Source organism: Loxodonta africana, chromosome 3 (genome assembly GCF_030014295.1).
Source record: "Loxodonta africana isolate mLoxAfr1 chromosome 3, mLoxAfr1.hap2, whole genome shotgun sequence".
Taxonomy (NCBI): Eukaryota; Metazoa; Chordata; class Mammalia; order Proboscidea; family Elephantidae; genus Loxodonta; species Loxodonta africana.
The window spans coordinates 82643533-82665410 of record NC_087344.1 but is presented as its reverse complement, the minus strand read 5'-3'; the positions used below and the strand labels follow the sequence as shown (position 1 = coordinate 82665410).

Sequence of the window (21878 nt, the reverse complement as noted above, 5' to 3'; positions counted from 1 at the left end):
TTCCTGCTTGATTTCTTTCCCACCATCTCTGAAACAGCCTTCTAACTCACCTCACCAGAAGAACGTGAAATGCCTGTCTGCCCTAAGTAGTCATCTCAAGGTTTTACAAAATCAAATAGGAATATTTGCCAAAAGAAATACTGATTCTGGAAATTCATTCACTCCTGTTAAAAAAATAAGTGCCGTTAAATTGATTCCAACTCCTAGAGACGCTACATGACAGAGGAGAACTGCCCAATAGGGTTTCCTAGGCTGTAATTTTTATGGGAGCAGATTGTCAGGTCTTTTTTTACTATGGAGCCACTGAGTGGGTTCTAACCACAGACCTTTTGGTTAGTAGTTGAGCACTTAACCATTGCACCACCAGGCCTCCTAGTATTTTAGTATTTCAGCTTATTTGAATGGGGTCCATTGTGAGTTTATCTTGTGTCAAGTTTCATGTTGTGGGTGTATATAGTGTCCTTACTTTTTTTAGTGTACTTAGAAGATCAGAAACTGCGTGCTTTATGTCCAAACCAAACCCAAACCCGTTGCCATTGAGTCGATTCCGACTCACAGCAACCCTATAGCACAGAGTAGAACTGCCCCACAGGATTTCCAAGGAGTGCCTGGTGGATTTGAACTGCTGACCTTTTGGTTAGCAGCTATAGCCCTTAACCACTATGCCACCAGGGTTTCCTCTTTATGTCCGGATTATGGAAAATAATAGTCCCACTGAGTTTTGTCCTAGTTAGAGCCTATGCGTAATATGTGTTCATTTTTTTGCTATCCTGTTTTGGAAGTACTTTGACAGATTGGAGGGCAATAAAGGCTGAACCTGAAAGAAGGTGACCAGGGTGATCTTTACCCCAGATTCCACGGGAAACTTGAAGGAATTGGGCATGTTTGCCCTGGGCAAGACTTGGTAACTGAAAAGCTATCATGAGAAAAAATACAGACTTAATTCTTTGTATACGTATTTGCAGCAGTCAGAATTAGGATTAAGGGTCGTAGGGGGAGCAGAAAAGGAATTTGTATTTATTAAATTCTTACTGTATGTCAGGCACTCTGCCTAGTTCTTTATATATTTATTTTTATGCTTTAGTCCCTTAGTGTGTTCTCGTTTAATTCTTAGGACAACTCAATAAGATATAGTTAATATTTATTTTATAGATAACAGCTCAGAGAAGTAACATGCCAAGGTCATTCAGCTACTAAATGGGAGTCAGAATTTTAAAGCTTGTCCTGTTGAACTTATTTCAATTACACTTGTACATTTTAAATATTATGTAACATATTAGAAATATTGGTCTTTCCCTACAATTATTTCATGAAATACATTGTAGTCAATGTTTTCACCTTCCTTTTTCAATCTCAGTATCTTTGCAATCACTTGATTCGTTTTGAATTGTCTAGTACAGTTCACTGGGTAGTTCGGTTCTCATGATATATCATCTGTTCTTCCACCTAAGCTGTTTCGAGATACAGTATTTTTTGAATATGTATGTGCTGCTTCACTAGATATTTTATTTCAAGCAACAAGTATTCATTCACACAGTTGGTTTTTTTTTTTTTCCTTTTATTTCTAGTGTTGGTGTTTTTTTTGGGATCTCTCTGCTTTAGTCAGAGGAGCCTGGGTGGCACAAATTGTTTTGCAGTCGGCTGCTAACTTAAAGGTTGGCAGTTTGAACCTACCCAGGGGCTCTGCAGAAGAAAAGTCTTGTCAGTCTGCTTCCTTAAAGAGTACAGCCAAGATATGAAGCAGTTCTACTCTGTCACACATGGGGTTGCCATGATTGGGGGCGGACTTGAAGGCAGCTAACAATAACATATCAACATGCTGTATACATTTGCTGAATTATTAGTTTTTTTCCTTGACAAAAAGTTTATCATCTTTTGTTTGTTTTTATTATGAGAAATATAATGAACACCCATCTACCCAAATCCCAGATTCAACAATTATTAACATCTTATAAAATATGCTACATCTATTTTTATCTGATATCTTTTAATGTAAATGCAAACATAATAGTTCACCCCTATTTCTGTGTACCTCTCCAAAAGTATTACAAAATCTTAATATTATTATGCTTAACAAAATTAATAATTTCTGCTATCATCTAATAGTACTCCTTATTAAAATTGCCTCAGTTGTCTTTTATAGCTGGTTTGTTCCAATCAGAAATATCATCACTGCATTTAGTTGTGTCTTTTAAGTCTCCTTCAGAATCAGAATTTGAACATAGCACTGTATAATCCAAAGCCTGTATTTTTCCTGCATTTTCAAAGGAAAAACATTGTAACAATCAACTTTTCAAAGACAGAACAGGGTGCTTGGGGGAAGTAGTAAGCTCTTTGTTCCTGGTGTTATTTCAGTAGGCTGAACTGACTGTGGCCTCTGTAGTATTCGGCCCACTGGACATTTTTCTTCATCTTACATGAATTCTATTGTATTTATATGGTTGCTATTTCCACCTTTGGTTTTTGGATATACTTTTTCTTGGTATTATTTTTAACTCTTTTGTTCCTTTTCAGTCTCATTGTAGATTCTTCCTTTTTTTTTTTTTGTCCTGTGTGTATTGATGTTCCTTTGGCTTCTCATCTACCCTCACCTAAGTATGTATTGAAGAAGCTTGGACGTTGGCACATAGTAGTAAATACTATCTGTTACTCACATTATTTACTTTGGGAAACTCTTAAGAACTGCTGGTGACCCTAAAATCTGATTCTCCAGTCTAGTCCTCTCTTAAGCTCCAACCTGGTAACGCTGCCTCTTGGAGATCATCACCTGGTATTTAAGCATCTCAAACTCAGTAAAATCAGAACAGAATTTACAGCTCCTCAGTCATTCCCCCCATCACCCAAACCGGAAACATGGGAAGGATTCTAGTTAAACTTGGAGTTAGCCTAGGTGCCTGTTCTGCTTCCTACTTCCATTTTACCACCTTTTTAAATCTCTTTCTCACTTCTCTGTCCTCACTGCCCTAGCCTTAGTTAAACCCTCCTTGCTTCTAATCTGGAGTCCTTGGGTAGTGTAGACAGTTAACATGCTTACTTGCTAACTGAAAGGTTGGAAGTTTGAGTCCACTCAGAGGTGCCTTGGAAGAAAGGCCTGTTGGTCTATTTCTGAAAAATCAGCCATTGAAAACCCTGTGGAGCACAATTCTACTCTTACACACGTGGGGTTGCCAAAAGGCAAAATCAACTTGATAGCAACTGGGTTTTTACTTCTCATCTACTGTGCTCATTGATTTACATGTGTCTTCCCAGGAGACTCAGCTCCTGGAGGAATGGGGTCATGTTTTATTTTGTTTTGTATATTCTCTTATTTTTTTCTTACCAGAGAGGCAGTATTAGTATAGTGTTAAAGAATACAGGCTCTGGGTTTGAATTCTGACTCTACCACTTCTGACTCTACCATTTCTTAGCTGTGAGAGCTTAGGCAAGTTGACTAATTCCATCATAGCTCTATTTCCTCATTTGTAAAATGGGAATAATAATAGTATCTGTTTTATAGGGCTGGTAGGAGTATAAAATATAGAGCACTTAGAAAATTGTCTAGAATATTGTAAGTGTTCACTAAATATTAACTTATAACATGTATCATAATGCTTCACACTGAGTGGGAACCCAGTTAACATCTGAATTAATAGAGGGCATTCCTGAATTGGCCAAAAGATTGGACTAGTCATAGCCTCCAGAAACCCCGGTGGCATAGTGGTTAAGTGCTGTGGCTGCTAACCAAAAGGTCAGCAGTTCAAATCCACGAGGTGCTCCTGGGAAACTCTATGGGGCAGTTCTGCTCTGTCCTATGGGGTCACTATGAGTTGGAATCAACTCGACAGCAGTGGGTTTTTGGTTTTTGGACATTTTTCTTCATCTTTCTTGATTTCTATTGTATTTATGTGTTTGTTAGCCTCTGATTGCCTTTACAACTTTCAGTCTAAGTTTCTGTTTTATGTCATGGTCCAGGGGGCCTGATGGATTGTAGTTATACAGCAAATGTGATGCTTATCCAAAAGAGCATAATACACTTGTAAGAACTGGCTTTTGCTCTGCCTGGTACTAGTATATGTTATTGTGTATGTGCCTGGCTAATTAAATAAGGGATGCCAGCTTTTATGCTAGATTGCCTTTGGTTTGAAAGGAAACTGCAACTCATTATTTAACAGCAGGGTGGCAAGCTCAGCAGTATTGCTTTTATTTTTAATTAGGCAGTCATCCTGAAATGTGTCTGTATTTGCTATGTTGGTCCATTGAAAGGATAACAGCCGAGCTGACCTGTCATGTAGATTTGCCATGTGGTTGCTCTTGATACACAGCTGATGTGCTTGTCAGTATTCCTATTCTGGAACATGGCCAGTTTTCTGGGCTGCGTATCACCCTGTAATGAATTCTTGTTTTATTTTGGCTTAGTTACGAACTTTTTATGCTATAGAAAGAAAATATGGTGGCATTGGTATATATGTTTGCATTATTTTTCTACTCTTTATACAGTGAAACCTGTGAGAGCCGAAACTCCATGGGACTGCCTTGTTTTTCTGGGTCTTGCAAGCTTTCTGCCTTTGACAGGGTGCAGTCTTACCACTTTTCTATTGCTCATTTTATGGAAAATATTTGAGTTTTCCTTCCCTGACAAGTTCCATCTTATACAGGTTCTGGCTCTTACAGGTTTTACTGTACCTAGGTGTAAAAGTTCACTGCATCTCAGAAATCCTTTTTACTCACTTTGTGGGATTTCATTACCAACTTTTTATACACATGAATCCATATTTGGATGGATATTGAAGAATTTTGGTTGCTGACTGTCATGGATTGAATTATGTCTCCCCCAAAATGTGTGTATCAATTTGGTTAGGCCATGATTCCCAGTATTATGTGGTGGTTCTCCGTTTTGTGATTGTAATTTTATGTTGAGAGGATTAGGGTGGGATTGTAACACCACTTTTACTCAGGTCACCTCCCTGATCCAAGGTAAAGGGAGTTTCCCTGGGGTGTGGCTTGCACCACCTTTTATTTCTCGAGAGATAAAAGGAAAGGGAATCAAGCAGAGAGTTGAGGACCTCATACCACCAAGGAAGCAGCAGTGGGAGCAGAGTGTGTCCTTTGGACCTGGGGTCCCTGTGCCTCAGAAGCTCCTTGACCATGGGAAGATTGAGGACAAGGACCTTCTTCCAGAGCCTACAGAGAGAGAAAACCTTCCCTTGGAGCTGACACCTTGAATTTGGACTTTTAGCCTGCTTTACTGTGAGGAAATAAATTTCTCTTTCTTAAAGCCATCCACTTGTGGTATTTCTGTTATGGCAGCACTAGATGACTAAGACACTGTCATTTGGCCATATCATGCCGCCTGTTGACTTATGGCTGTTCTGTGCATTGCAAGATTTTATTGCATACACTTTGTTTCTGTGAAGTGAAGGAGATACCAAAACAAAACCCACTGCCCTTGAGTTGATTCCAACTCATAGCGACCTTATAGGACAGAGTAGAACTGCCGCGTAGAGTTTCCAAGGAGAGCCTGGTGGATTCGAACAGCCGACCTCTTGGTTAGCAGCCATAGCACTTAACCACTACGCCACCAGGGTTTCCAAATAATGTACTTGGAATGCAAAAGAAAGTATGACTGGGAGTTGGTGTATCTTCCCTGTCACACTGGCACATCTGTTCTTTGGAAAGTCTGTTTAAATTAATGCTAATTTTTATGTCTGTAGCGTATGGTTGAATGACTGAAGGCTTTTGCTCTAGAAGCTAGTGGAACCATCATCTGTATGTTCTTTAGTCTCCACTGTTGGGGGAGAATGGAGAATAGTAGTAGCTTTCTATTTAGCTAATAGGCAAATCATTTTCCACAGAAATTTAGCTGTGTTTCTGGAGGAGGACACACAGTGTCATAGGAGGAAGTGTTTGGATTTGGAACTACTGGATTTGAATTCCGAGTCTATCACTAGTTGTATGAGTTGGGCAAGTCATTTAATATTTCAGAGTCTTCCTCTTTAAATTGGAGCTGATAATACCTACCTTGCAGAGTTGTCATAAAGATAAGAGATAAAATATGTAAAACAATTGGTAGGATACGTGGTCCATAGTAAATGGTGGCTGCAGAAGCATTTCAGACGTGTATGGTCTGAGTAGGAGTTCTAAAAAAATTTCCTTGATTCTCTGGAAAATTATTTGTGGAATTCCTACTTTGGAAAGATAAAATATATAACATTGAGCATATTTAGCCCCTAGGTGGCACAAACAGTTAAGCGCACAACTGCTAGCCAAAAAGTTGATGGCTCGAATCTACCCAGAGGTGCCTTGGAAGACAAGCCTGGCAATCTGCTTCTGAAAGGTCACAGCCTTGAAAACCCTATGGAGCAGTTCTACTCTGTACAGATGGTCTTGCCATGAGTCAAAATTGACTTGACAGCGACTAACATCACTAGCATAGGATATTTAAGGCCCCTGTGTGGTGGAATGGTTTGCAGTGGACTAATTGAAAGGTTGGCTGTTCATATCCATCTAGCCATGCAGTGAAAGAAAGGCCTGGTGATCTACTTCAGTAAGATTACAGCCATTGAAAATCCTGTGGAGCACAGTTCTGCTCTGACACACATGGGATCTCCATGACTTGGAATCGATTTGACAGCAACAGGTTTAATTTTTTTTTTTTGTATATAGGCTATTTAGTTCACTAACTTTTTATTGGTAACTTTTCAAATTTTCCAATGTTACCAATCAGAACTTTTAATTTAAAAACTTACCTTTTTGTGAAAAATAAATCAATCCCAATATAAGTGAAAATTAACCTTTGAGTAAACAAAGTCTGTGTAGATGAGAAGGGTCCCTGGACGGGGCAAATGGTTTGCATTCTGATACTAACCTAAAGGTTGACAATTCAAACTCACCCAGTGTTCGTGCAGAAGAAAGGCCTGGCGATCTGCTTCTGTAAAGACTACAGACAAGAAAACCCTATGGTGCAGTTCTACTCTGTAACACACGGGGTCGCTATGAGTTGGAATTGACTCCATGGCAATAGGTTTGGTTGGGGTTTTTTTTTGGATGTAGAAGAGAAAGAAAAATAGTTTGAGCTTTCGAGTTGGTAAATACTGAAGTTGAGAGCACCGTTACCGAAAACGTGTCTCCTTGTAAGCCTCATAATTTTGACATTTTTGAAAGATTACTAATAGCTATTTCCTAGTTTAAGAACAAGTGTGATTAAGCTTTTCTAACACACTTTTTCTCAACGGGGGCACTATTGGTATTTAGGGTGGAACAATTCTTTGTTGTGCAGTACTGTTCTGAGCATTGTAGGCCATTTAGCTTCCCTGGCCCCTGCCCACTAAAATGCCAGTAGTGCCTACACCCCTACATCCTCACCATTGTGACAACACTTTCCTCCTGACAACACCCCCCGCCACGAAATTTTCACATGCCCTTAGTTGAGACCTGGAGTCCCTGGGTGGTGCAAATGGTTAATGTCCTCAGCTGCTAACCAAAAGGTCGGAAGTTCGAGTCCTCTTCCGAAAAATCAGCCATTTAAAACGCTGTGGAGCACAGTTCTGCTCTGACACACTTGGAGTCGCCACGAGTTGGAATACACTCGACTGCACTTGTTTTAGTTGAGAGCCACTGAAGGTCTGGCTGAAATATTTTTAGTGGAGCAGACTTTTCATTTAAGAATTCCAAGTTTTTACAAGCTTATAATTCTTCTCATTATCAACAAAGTGTAGTCTCGAATCAAGCAGTCTCTTTAGATATAGGCCTACAATTTTGTAAATCATTATATCTTTCTACTAAATGTGAGGGTAACTGTAATTGTCTCTGTTCCAAAAAAAAAATGTTTATGTTAAGGGACACTATTAGTATCAAAAGGTAATAATCCATGAATAAGATGAAAAGAGGTAATCCAGAGGCTGAGAACATCATATATTTTAAATAATGTATTTTTTGATAAATTGTTCGTACAAATGAATTGGTTTCGATTAACAAAACAAAACAAAAACCTAGGGTGTCTTTTCAGACATACCTTTGCAACTTTATATGGCTAATTTAAACATGTCAGATTAAATTGACAGCCATTTATAATTTGGCTTAAAATGTGATCATTAAAAATGCTGGCTAAGGGAGCAGAAGGCAAGGTTTGAAAGTTTTCCCTTGCTCTGCACTTCTTCAAAGGGGGTTTAATGAAGCTCTTACTCTCATAAAGGGGATTGCACTTTTTCCCACTGATTTCAGCTGTCTAGTATTTGGAATTACTTTAGCATGTAATGGAAACCTGGGTGGTGTAGTGGTTAAGAGTTTGGCTGCTAACCAAAAGGCTGGCAGTTCGAGTCCACCAGGTGTTCCTTGGAAACCCTGTGGGGCGGTTATGCTCTGTCCTGTAGGGTCACTATGAGTTGGAGTCGACTTGACGGCAGTGACTTTGGGGTTTTAGCATGTAATAGGGATTCTAGGAATAAGTACCAGTGTTTTTTATAAGCTCTTTTTATTTTATGTTTGTGGCTTTGAATAATTTAGGCTTCCCAAAAATTCCTTCAATGCGTTTGACATTTTAGCATAGGATATATGTATTGTTTGGACTGAAAACTATAGTGGAATGGTTGCAGAATGAATGTTTGGGAATCTAGAGACTTGCTTTGCACATTAGGATGCTATTTGTTTGCCAGATTGCTTTCATTTTTCTTGGGCTGAGGCATACTGCATAGCCGTTGTTTTGGCAATAGATTTTTTTTTAATTGGGAAAAAATTTATAGAAATATAAGTAGTGCAATATAATAACTACCTCCCAGAATTAACAAATATTAATAAAATAACAACATTAGCAAATATATCATTTTTGTTATTTGCTACAGATTAATTTTTTTAATAAAAGAGAACACTATTGCTATAGTTTCTTTGTTCCCCTTCATTGTCTCATTTCTTTTTTACAAAGAGACAATTGCTATCATGAATTTAGTGTCTGTCTTTCTGGTTCATACGTTCAGACATTTATTATAAATACGTACCTTTAAATAATATAATAATTAAATAATAATTATAATAACTAACATGAGTTGACTGCTTACTGTTTGCCAGGCCCTGTTCTAAGTGCTTTATATCTACTAACTCATTTAATCAATAACCCTAGTGGCGCAGTGGCTGCTAGAGAAAAAGTCAGGTTTGAACCCACTAGCCCCTCAGCGAGAGAAAGATGTGGCTGTCTGCTTCTGTAAAGATTACAGCCTTGGAAGCCCTATGGGGCACAGCAGTTCTACTCTGTCCTATAGGGTGGCTATGAGTTGGAATGGACTAGGCGGTAGTGAGTTTGTTTTTTGTTTTTTTTTTATGGTTGTTTTAAGAATTAAATGAGTTAATGCATATAAAATGTCATATGTAGGTACTATTTTTCTTTCTAGTTTACAGGTACAGAAATGGAGACAAAGGTTAAACAATGTGTCTGAGTTTATATAACTATGTTATGGAGCAAGGATTTGAACTGAGATCGTATGGCTCTAGAAGCCATACCTTTAATCGCTACGCTGTACTGCTGCTGTATAATACATTATATTTTGTGTGATTTTTTTTAGAGGTAGTTCTACAATTTTTTTTAGTAACAAAAAAACAGTGTTTTTTTTTTGTTGTTGTTGAGAATATGTGCAGCAAAACATAAATTTTAATGATACCAGTATTCACACACAATACCAGTTGCTGTTGAGTAAATTCCAACTCATGGTGACTCCATCTGTGTCAGATTAGAACTGCTCCATAGGGTTTTCAGTGGTTGATTTTTCAGAAGTAGATTGCTAGGCTTCTCTTTATAGGTGCCTCTGGGTAGACTTGAACCACCAGCCTTTCAGTTAGCAGCCAAGCATTTAGCTGTTTGTAACACCCACCAAGCACGTTAGCTGTTTGCACCACCCAGGGACTCCATACCACTACTACAACTTGCTTTTTCTCCGCATTCAGCAATACTGTTGAGATACATCTGTATTGCTAGATGTAGTTCACTCATTGTAAATGCATGTATTTTATTTAATGAACATGCTACGATTTATCTATTGCTCCTACAGATAAATATTAGGTTGTTTCTTTTTCCCTCTCCCCCATTACATACTCCTGTGCAAGAGTTTTTCTAAGCGTATAACCTTTAAATTTTTTTTTTGTTGAGAATGTAAGGAGCCCTGCTGGCGCAGTGGTTGCAGGCTCGGCTGCTAATCAGAAGGTCAATGGTTTGAACCCACTAGCCTCTCTGCAGGAGAAAAATGTAGCAGTCTGTTTAAGTAAAGATTTATAGCCTTGGAAACTCTATGGGGCAGTTCTACTGTGCCCTATACTTGGTGTGAGTCAGAATCGACTTGAGAGCAGTGGGTTTTTTTTTGTTGTTGTTGTTGAGAATATATGCAGCAAAACATACACCAATTCAACAGTTTCTACATGTACGATTCAGTGACATTGATTACATTCTTTGAATTGCGCAACCATTCTCGCCCTCTATCTTAGTTATCTAGTGCTGCTATAACACATATACCATAAGTAGATGGCTTTAACAAACAAATTTACTCTCTCATAGTTTAGGAGGCTAGAAGTCCAAATTCAGGGTCCAGCTCCAGGGGAAGTCTTTCTCTCTCTGTCAGCTCTGAGGGAAGGCCTATGTCATCACTCTTCCCCTGGTCTAGAAGCTTCTTAGTGCAGGGACCCCAGTCCAAAGGACGTGCCCATTCCTGGCTCTTCTTGCTTGGTGGTAATGAGGTCCCTCTCCTCTCTGCTGGCTTCTTTCTTTTATATCTCAAAAGAGATTGACTCAAGATACAACTTAATCCTGTAGATTGTGTCCTGCCTCATTAACATAACTGCCTCTAATCCTGCCTTATTAATATCATAGAGGTTAAGATTTACAACACATATTTTACAAAGTAAAATGGAGGACAATCACATAATACTGGGAATCATGGCCCAGCCAAATTGATATTCATTTTTGGAGGACGTAGTTCAATCCATAATACCCTCCTTTTCTGAGTTGTTCCTCCTCCATTAACATAAACTGCTGCCCCGTAAGGTTTCTATCTAATCTTTCAGGTTGCTGTTGTGAGTTTGATCCAATATAGTTCTTAAAACAGCATAATGCTCAAGGCAGACATTTTTTACTAGTTAAGCTAACCTATTGTTTGGTTTTAAGAAGACTTCAGGGGATATTTTTGGTTTAAGGTTTAAAGATTATCTCAGGGCAGTAGTTTCAGGGGTTCAGCCAGCTTCTGTGGCTCCAGAAAGTCTGGAGTCCATGAGAATTGGAAATTCTGTTTTGCATTTTCATTCCTTTGATCAGGATTCCTCTATAGAATACTTGATCAAAATGTTCCATAATAGTAACTGGGCACTATCCATTTCTTCTGGTCACATGGCAAAGGAGGCAGGTGGTCATGGAGACAATTAGCCACATTCCATTTCCTTCTCCTATTCCTGACTCTCTTCTTCTGTTGCTCCAGGTGAATAGAGACCAAGTGTGCCTTGGATGGCCGCCTGCAAGCTTTTAAGATCCTAGGCACCAGGCAATGAACTAGGAGATAGAACAGAAGCACAAACATGTTATAGTCCAGTTAACTGGGGTATCCCATGAAAACATGACCCTATACCTCCAAACCCAGGAACCAAATCTCATGAGATTTTTGGCTGTATGTAGGTAGCCTCAGCAGCTACTCTTTTTTTTTTTGGTCGTTGTTATAAATATATCACACGACTTTTACCAATTTAATTTTTTACTGGTGTACCGATTATTGACAGCAATTGCAATAATTTGCTGTGCAGCCTTACCCTAATCAATGTGATTTTAGCATGTAACTTTTAAAATACTTTTCCCCCTTCTTGGAAAGTGCTCTGAGCCAGAATACAAAGTCATATTTTCAAAATAAAAATATCAAAATTGCCAGCCTATTGTGCTGTTGTGAAACTTGTAACAGACTCCTACCAAACCAGTTTAGTTGCAATTAGCAATTCCTTACTTCCTCCCACCTAGCTGAGAATGTAAAACCAGACCTGCTGAGATGCAATGAACAATTCTGTCTTCACCCTTTGGCTTGGAGAACTAGGACCTGCCAACTCCTCCCCTCCAACCCTGAGGGCATTGTGGAGGTTAACAATGTATTTCATTCAAAATGAAATACATTTCAAAAAATGAAAAAGTCAGTGGATGGCAATCTTATCAAATTATTTAGTTAGTTTAGCGGGCAACTATGTTTTATGTATTTGATTTCAACTTTATATCTTGTATTTTATTTTCCTTAAAGTTTAGTTTGCTTTTTCTTCTTTTCTGTGTTTCCCAAATTGTAATCAGCCTGGCTTTCCTCTGCATATAAATCCTGGTCCTCTTTTCTACCCAGGTGACTAGTTTAACTCATTACAGCTCTCATAGTGGAAAAACACAACCTAAGAAATGATGAAATGGAAAAAGCTGGGGCTTTGGTGTTGGATGGACCAGGTTCCAATTCTGGTTCTACCAGCTTGTGTGTCCTTAGGCAAGTTACTTAACACCCTGAGCCTACATTTCTTTTTCTATAAAATGGAGATTGCACCTACCTTGGTGTTATGTTTTGAAGATTAAATGAGGAAATGTTTGCAAAATTCCTTGTGTTTGAAAAAAGCTATTAACTCCCTTTCCCTGCTGCAGAGGATCCTCAACTCTTAGTATACATAAGAAATGTCGCAGAAACATTAGAGGGGGCTTGATAAAATTTCCAGGTGTCACTGCCCAAGAGATTCTGAATCATCCCAATGGTAGAACCCAGGAATCTTGGTTTTAAATTGGTTAATTTTTTTTCCTTTTCTTGGCTGTGACCTTTCACACCTCTGGGTGGGTTCGAACTGCCAACCTTTTGGTTAGTAGTCAAGCACTTAACCTTTTGTGCCACCCAGGAACTGAAATCTGGGTTTTAAACAAGCTCCTCAGGTAATTTTGGAGCAGATGAACGATGGGCACACTTTGAAAAATGCACTACTTTTGGTTCCAATTCTGCTTTGCTAGTAAATAGCTCGTTGTTGTTGTTAGCTGCCTTAGAGTTGACCCCCAATGCATGGCAACCCCATACACAACAGGATTGGACCATCGTGATGCATAGGGTTTTCGGAAATAGACTGCCAGACCTTTCTTCCTAGTCTTAGTCTGGAAGCTCTGCTCAAGCCTGTTACAGCATCACAGCAATACAGGAGCCTCTGCTGACAGATGGGTAGTGGTTGCACTTGAGGTACATTGCCCAGGCATGGGAATTGAACCTGGGTCTCCGCCATGAAAGGTGAACCACCACTGCCCCCAAGTAGCTTATAATCCAAAATCCGTTGCCATCAAGTCTATTCTGACTCATAGCAACCCTATAGGACAGAGCAGAGCTACCCTGTAGGTTTTCCAAGGAGTGGCTGATGAATTCGAATTGCCAGTCTTTAGGTTTGCAGCCCAGCTCTTAGCCACTGTACCACCAGGGCTCCATAAATAGCTTATACCAAAACCAAGTGAAACCCATTGCTGTCAAGTCGATTCTAACTCACAGCAACCCTATAGGACAGAATAGAACTTCCTCATAGGATTTCCAAGGCTATAATCTTTACGCGCGGACTGCCATATCTTTCTTCTGTGGAGCAGCTGGTAGATTTGAACCACTGACCTTTCAGCTAGCAGCTGAGAGCTTAATCATTGCACCACCAGGGCTTCTCAGAAGTGCAATAGTGGTACGTAAATATTTTATTCTTTGGGAACTCAGGTTATTCTTCCTTCTGTGAAGACTCCAGAGGAACTAGCTTAAGCAAAAATAGTTTAAAGATACAGGGTTATCTCATGGAACCATAAGCCAGGATATAATTAGGCCTCAGGAATTGGGAACTAAAGCACAGTAGGGAAGTCAAGAAGTTCTCTCTGTATCTGTCCTTTTTTTTTTTTTTTTTTGCAAGTCTACCCCAATCTTTAGGCTTTTGATGCTTTCCAAGCTACATAGTGGAAAATGGCCATGGCCAACGGCTCCTGACTTTATATAGCCTAAGCCTCTGTTTAGAAAAGCAGCCAGGCTGAGGCTGGACTATCTTAATTCCAATTCCCAATTACCAGGAAAAGAACTGTGATTGGTCCATCTTGGGTTGAGTCTCCACTTCTGGCTATGGCTAGGGAGGCAGAGTCATGTTGTAAATATGGCCCTGGGAACCTTGCCACTACCCCATGGTCGGAGGTGGTGGAGTGAGGAAGCGTAGGTGTCCACCATATTTATGAAAGGATCTCATTAACTGAAGAGTCACCATGTTGTATTTTGTATCAAAAAACCAAACACGTTGCTGTCAAGTGGATTCTGTCTCATAGCAATCCTATAGGGCAGAGTAGGACTGCCCCATAGGGTTTCCAAGGAGCAGTTGGTGGATTCAAACTGCCAACATTTTGGTTAGCAGCTAAGCTCTTAACCACTGTGCCGCCAGGGCTCTGTGTTTTGTACAGAACCCTTATAATCAATTCTCATGGAAAAAAAGTGAAAATAGGGAGACAGGCTAAGAGCAAAAGTGGGCTGATGCCTTTATTCTTAGTCATGTAACAGATGTGTGGAGCCTTCTATAGTCACTTCCGTGGTACTGTGCTGATAAATCAATTGCTTTTGATATTTTCTTTTTTAAAAAAATTATATATAATTTTGAATGCTCCCTGCTGTCTTTGTTTTTACATATTTGGACTTAATAAATTTTCAAATGTAGAGAAAATTTTGAGGTTGTGTAGAGTATTGGTAGGAGCACAGGCTTTTTAATCAGTTTTGTGTTTTAATTTTACCTTGGCCATTTAGTGGCTGTATGATTGTCTGACCTCTCTGTGAAATGAACATAATAATTTCATTTCATGGATTATTTGAGAATCAAATAAGATGACATATATCAAGCTCTTGTACTGTGTTTTCTAGATAGTAGGTGCTCAATGAATCATAGACATTAATTATCATTGTTATTTTGTTACTTAGAATACAATTGATCATCTTCATTTTATTGTTTAAAGACTGGTTACATCTTGGGCTTTAAATAAATCAGTGGTTTTTGGAGGTAAAGGTGTATTTTTTAGATCTGAAAATCTGCAGCTAGAATGTAAATTTGCAGTGAGAGCTCACTGTTTTGCATGTTGATGGTTTTAATGAGGTGTATTCTCCATCTCTTGTTTAGTGTCAAACCAGAACGGAAGTACAACTCAACAAAAAATTAACATGTGTGGAGTTCCTTCTTAAAAGAAGAAAAGTGGTTATTGAAACTATGGATCGGAGCAAACGAAATTCAATTGCAGGATTTCCTCCACGTGTGGAGCGTCTGGAAGATTTTGAAGGCGTTGGTGGAGGGGATGGGAATGTGACCCAGGTGGGAAGAGTTTGGCCATCTTCATATCGAGCTCTTATAAGTGCCTTTTCCAGACTGACGCGTTTGGATGACTTCACCTGTGAGAAAATAGGGTCTGGCTTCTTCTCTGAAGTGTTCAAGGTGAGTGATGTCCAAACTTTTTATGTCTTGCTGATGGTCAGCTTCACTGCAAAGGATTGATAAGCTGTGCTTCATTAAAGGTCATGGGCTTTGCCTAGGTAGGGTGCTGTGTATCTTGAGAGGTGTTCCAAACTCTCTTCTCAAGCTATTTATTAAATTGGATTCTTAAAAAAATTATAAAAATAATGCATGCAAATAAAAATTTCAAACAATACAGGAGTTCCACCTCTGCTTCTGTTCCCACCCTATCCCAAATGCGTATTTTCTTCACTAATAACCACTATTAACAGTTATTTACAGAATAAGTGTAATGGAAGAAAGTTCACCAATGTCTTCCAGCTGTCCTGGCACATTGTATGTGTTCAGGAGATATTTGTTGAATAAATGAATGAAAACAAGATTCTTCCATATGGCCTCTTAAATTTCTGCTGATCTAGTGTGCTCCTTCTACATGGAAGGCAAATTTCTCAAGGCTGTCATGTATGATTGTGTAGTGTGTGCACTGCTCAGTGGTGCCTGGTTAAGAGGGCTGGTAGCGCTTGAAATCTAGGATGTTTGGTTCACCTGGCAGAGAGCTTATCTGTCTGTATCCATCCATTTTTCTTGGCGCAAAGGTACCCTCTACTTGACAAGCAGTTACCCCCAGGGCAGTTTTTACCCAGAGGTGGTAACTTTTTTCTCCTTCATCTGCCGAAGAGGAACTCCTTTTTCTAATTCATCTACACAGAGGTGGATTTACACAGGAGTATTATAGGCTTGGAAACCCTGGTGGCGTAGTGGTTAAGTGCTATAGCTGCTAACCAAAGGGTCAGCAGTTCGAATCCGCCAGATGCTCCTTGGAAACTCTATGGGGCAGTTCTACTCTGCCTTATAGGGTCGCTATGAGTCGGAATTGACTTGACAGTACTGGGTTTGGTTTGGTTTGGATTATAGGATTGCAGAAGCACTGAAATTGGAAGTATTGCAACTAGTGCCTCTTCCTTTTTTTTTTTTTAAATAGGAGAGAAGAGAAACATTAATTCCTTATATTTAGATGTAAAGATATGTATTTTATATACCTTATACTTATTTTGTACTTTGTGCTTCCATACATTTACACACACTGTAGTATTTATTCTTTCTGCCTAGAAAAGCTTTCTCTTCATTATTACTTGGATGATTCTCATTTATCCTTGGCCGAGCTCAGGCTTCTCCACTGTGGTGTGAATCTCATCCTGATATATCCCTTCAGGTTAAGCATTCCTGTTCATATTCTTGTAGTTACTTTACCATACAATACTTACTTTTCTGCTATAACTTGCCTTTTTCTTTCTAAAGAAGGTTTACATGTTTAGAAATCACATTATAAAAATTGTTTCATAGGGGCTTAGGAGTTAGGGCTGGAGAGTATCAGATTCACGGTAGTAAAACTATGTTTCCTATATGATTTTCAGTAATGAAGATTTTAAAACGTAACAATAAATACAGTTTTATCACATGGTAAAATATAATTGATAAATAAAGATGACAAAAATAAACTTAGACATCATTAAATGAATCTCGAAAAGCACATCATAAGAGTCAGTAGGGTCTCAGGTCATTCAAAGAAGTTACCATATTTAACTACTCTCAAAGTGTCTTCTTTCCTGCTTTGTCTTCCTATATTCCATCCACTAACAATTTGTTTTTGTTATATTCACAGTATTGATACCCAGTGATGAGCCATCTATTACCAATAAATGTCTATTCAATGCAAACCACATACCCTAATTAACAGAGCAGGTTATATCCAGTTGTGTTTTTAAAACTTTTGTAGTAGGAGAATCGACTGTACTGTAGTTACTTAATTTCTTGCCTGCTTCCTATCTTGAATTCAGCACCTTCACATTAGAAACTCTGTCTTAATTATCTCTGGCCTCTACCCATACACCTAGCATATTACCTAACACTTAGTAATTGCTTAATAAATGTTGAGTGTCTGGTCTTTGACAGCAGTTTTTGTATAACAAATAGTTATAGTTGGTTTATAATCACTTAAATTTTATTACCTGCCAAGAATGTTAAACATAATACTTTCCATAGTGTATTCAGCATTGGAAAAAGAATGAGAGAGAGCAAAGAAATTGATTGTTTGAATTGGCTAGCCTTCTTAGGCATTGTAGGGGGCATGGAGTTTGAGGAAGAGCGACTGGGAATAGTGGTTTTGAATTTAGTGGACTAGAAAATGGTAAACCATGAAGGGATGTTCTGTTTAGAGTGCTGCAAATCCTACCTGGGAGAAGTGAATTGCTTTTCTGTGTCTGGCCATTTGGGGGCCGGGGATGGAATACTAAATAATTTGCTAAGAAAATGTCTTTAAAAAAACCAACTCAACTCCCAGAAAGCTTTTGGGGAAACCTTTATCAGCCTGTACCCATAGAGGATTAAACATGACAATGAGTAAAAAAAGAAAGGAGGGAAAAAAAAAACTCAAAACCCATTGCCATTGAGAGAACACACTAAAAAGAGGAAAAATTTTTGGTAGTAAGGGAAGCAAGTCTCATTAAAATGAGGAGAAACATTCTTTGGGGACAAATATTTGAGAGAAGAAATTGATCTCAGATGTTAACTGCCAACAGATGACTGACTAGCTGCTCCGCCTCAAGGGTCAGGGGGTCTTCATGGGTTCAGACAGAATCTGGTACTCAGCTTTGCAGATTCAGAAACCTGATTCTGTCAGTTTACCCAAAATTGGTCAAAGGACACTAATTTATATTTAACAATTATCTCTTGAATTTCTGCCATGTGCCAATACTGTGTTGGAGTACACATGTAAATAACATAGATATATCCCTATTCTGAAGTTATTCACAGTCTGGGAAGGAAACATCACATATTATGGAACAATCATGTGTGCTAGACACGTTGTGGAGTCTTTTATGGGCATTATCTCATTTAATCTCTTAACAGTTCTATGAGATAATTGCTGCTAATATTACCATTTTACAGATAAGAATATTGAGTCTTAGCAAGGTTAGGAAATTTGTTCAAGGGTGGACAGCTAGTAAGTGTTGAAACTGGAATGTGAACCCAGGCAGCCTGTTTTGTTTTCTTTTAAAGAAAGCATTATCAAACCAATTTTATTACTGAGAAAGTGTTATCCTGGTTTGGTAAAGTAGAGGGCCAATGAAAACAAAGGAGAGCCTCAGTGAGATCGATTGACGTAATAGCCACAACAATGAATTCAAATGCACCAATGATCTTAAAGATGGCACATGACCAGGCAGTGTTTCTTTCCGTTACACGTAAGGTTGTTGTGAGTTGGAGCCAACTTGACTGCAGTTATAACAACAGCAGTCATCCTAGTTGGTTGTTTGCTCAGATATGCAGCTATGAGAGCTGTAACTCAAGGGACTGCCTTGTTTTTCCGGGTCTCGTGAGTTTTCTGCATTTGACAGGGTGCAGTCTTACCACTTTTCTATCACTCCCTATTAGTGGAAAATACATATTCGAGTTTTACTTCTCTGACAGGTTTCCGCCTTACACAGGTTCTGGCTTTTGCAGGTTTTACTGTAGTATTAATGTAAAGTGTTATTTATTTTACCAGCTAAATATCTCTCAAAACTGAATATTCTGTTCTATCTCTATGGCCACTGTGTTAGTTCAGACGTCACCAACTCCCACCTGTATTACAGTAATAGACTTTGTAAGATTATTTTCATTATGTTAAAGTATTTTTAATAATAGCTTCATGAAATATAAATCATAAAATTTATACTTTTAACCCCCACATGTCTGTCAGTTTGTTGTACTGTGGGGGCGTGCCTGTTGCTGTGATGTTGGAAGCTATGCCACCGGCAGGGTCACCAATGGAGGACAGGTTTCAGCTGAGCTTCCAGACTAAGACAGACGAGGAGGAAGGACCTGGCAGTCTACTTCTGAAAAAAATTGGCCAGTGAAAACCTTATAAATAGCAGAGGAACATTGATGCTATGTGGAAGATGAGCCCCTCAGGTTGGAAGGCACTCAAAAGACGACTGGGGAAGAGCTGCCTCCTTAAAGTAAAGTCCACCTTAATGATGATGGAGTTAAGCTTTTGGGACCTTCATTTGCTGATGTGGCATGAATCAAAATGAGAAGAAACAGCTGCAAACATCCCATTCATAATAGGAATGTGGAATGTACAAAGAATGATCTAGGAAAATCAGAAGTTGTCAAAAATGAAATGGAACACATAAAGATTGATACCCTAGGCATTGGAACGCTGAAATGGACTGGTATTGGCCATTTTAAATCAGATCATCCTATGGCCTACTATGCTAGGAATGACAGAGGAATAGCATCATGTTCATCGTCAAAAAGAACGTTTCAAGATCTGTCCTGAAGTACAGCACTGTCAATGATTGGATAATATCCATTTTTTTTTACAAGGAAGACCAGTTAATACCACTATTATTCAAATTTATGCACCAACCACTAATGCCAAAGATGAAGAAATTGAAGATTCTTACCAACATCTGTAGTCTGAAATTGATCAGACATGCAATCAAGATGCATTGGTAATTACTGGTGATTGGAATGTGAAAGTTGGAAACAAAGAAGAATCAGAAATTGGAAAATATGGCCTTGGTGATAGAAATGATGCCAGAGATCACATGGTAGAATTTTGCAAGACCAATGACTTCTTCATTGCAAATACCGGTTTTCAGCAATACAAACAGTGACTATAAACGGGGACCTCATCATATAGAATACACAGGAATCAAATCAACTACATCTGTGGAAAGAGACGATGGAACAGCTTGATATCATCAGTCAGAATAAGGCCAGGGGCTGACTGCAGAACGCACCAGCAATTGCTCATGTGCAAATTCAAGTTGAAGAAAATTAGAACAAGTTCAGAAGAACCAAGATATTACCTTCAGTGTATCCCACCTGAATTTAGAGGCCTTCTCAGGAATAGATTTGATGCATTGAACACTAGTGACCAAAGACCAGACAAGTTGTGGAATGACATCAAGGACATCATACATAAGAAAGTAAGAGGTCATTAAAAGGACAGGAAAGAAAGAAAAGACCAAAAGGGATGTCAGAAGAAACTCTGAAAGTTGCTTTTGAACAGAGAGTAGCTAAAGCAAAAGGAAGAAATAATGAAGTAAAAGAGCTGGACAGAAGATTTCAAAGGGCAGCTCGAGAAGACAAAGTAAAGTATTATAATGAAATGTGCGAAGACCTGGAGATAGAAAACCAAAAGGGAGGAACACATTTGGGATTTCTCAAGCTGAAAGAACTGAAGAAAAAATTCAGGCCTCGAGTTCCAATATTGAAGGATTCTATGGGCAAAATATTAAATGATGCAGGAAGTATCAAAAAAAGATGGAAGGAATACACAGAGGCACTGTTATCAAAAAGAATTGGCCGACATTCACCTGTTTCAGGAGGTAGCATGATCAAGAATTGATAGTATCGAAGGAAGAGGTCTAAGAAGCACTGAAGGCATTGGCAAAAAACAAGGCTCTAAGAATTGGCAGACTACCAATGGAGATGTTTCAGCAAGTGGATGCAGTGCTGGAAGTGCTACTGTTCTATGCCAAGAAATTTGGAGGACAGCTACCTGGCCAACTGACAGGAAGAGATCCATATATATCTATATATCTATATATATACCCATTCCAAAGAAAGGTGATCCAACGGAATGTGGAAATTATCGAACAATATCATTGATATCACACACAAGTAAAATTTTGCTGAGGATCATTCAAAAGTGGTTGCAGCAGTACACTGACGTGGAACTGCCGGAAATTCAAGCCGAATTTAGAAGAGAACATGGAACAAGGGATATCATTGCTCATGTTAGATGGATTATGGCTGGAAGCAGAGAATACCAGAAGGATGTTTCCCTGTGTTTTATTGGCTGTGCAGAGACATTTGACTATATGGATCATAACAAATTATGGATAACATCACAAAGAATGGGAATTTCAGAACACTTAATTGTGCTCTGTACATATAACCTGTACATAGACCAAGAGACAGTTTATTCAAACAGAACAAGGGAGTGCATGGTTTAAAGTCAAGAAAGCTGTGCGTCAGGGTTGTATCCTTTCACCATACTTATTCATTCTGTATGCTGAGCAAATTATTTGAGAAGCTGGACTATATGAAGAAGAATGGGCATCAGGATTGGAGAGTCATTAACAACCTGTTATATGCAGATGACACAACCTTGTTTGCTGAAAGTGAAGAGGACTTGAGGCACTTACTAATGAAGATCAAAGACCACAGCCTTCAGTATGGATTACACCTCAATGTAAAGAAAACAAAAATCTTCATAACTGGACTGATAAGTAACACCATGATAAATGGAGAAAATATTGAAGCTATAAAGGATTTCATTTTTCTTGAATCCACAATCAATGCCCATGGAAGCAGCAATCAAGAAATCAAAGGTTGCGTTGAATTGGGCAAATCTGCTGCAAAACACCTCTTTAAAGTGTTAA

At 38.8% G+C, this 21878-nt stretch overlaps 1 protein-coding gene across 6 annotated transcripts in view; it reads left to right on the top strand.

Moving 5' to 3' along the window:
* Window positions 1–21878, top strand: part of TESK2 (testis associated actin remodelling kinase 2) — a 160568-nt gene that overhangs the window by 10617 nt on the left and 128073 nt on the right. For 5 of the 6 annotated variants that reach the window (XM_003415566.4, XM_064281887.1, XM_064281886.1 and 2 more), the window contains exon 2: window positions 15112–15420. In XM_003415566.4, coding sequence (XP_003415614.1) covers window positions 15199–15420 — 222 coding nt within the window. In that variant the 5' untranslated portion in view covers window positions 15112–15198. Of the gene's footprint in view, window positions 1–15111; window positions 15421–21878 lie in introns of those variants that run through there. The other variant, XM_023554661.2, reaches the window with a different exon arrangement.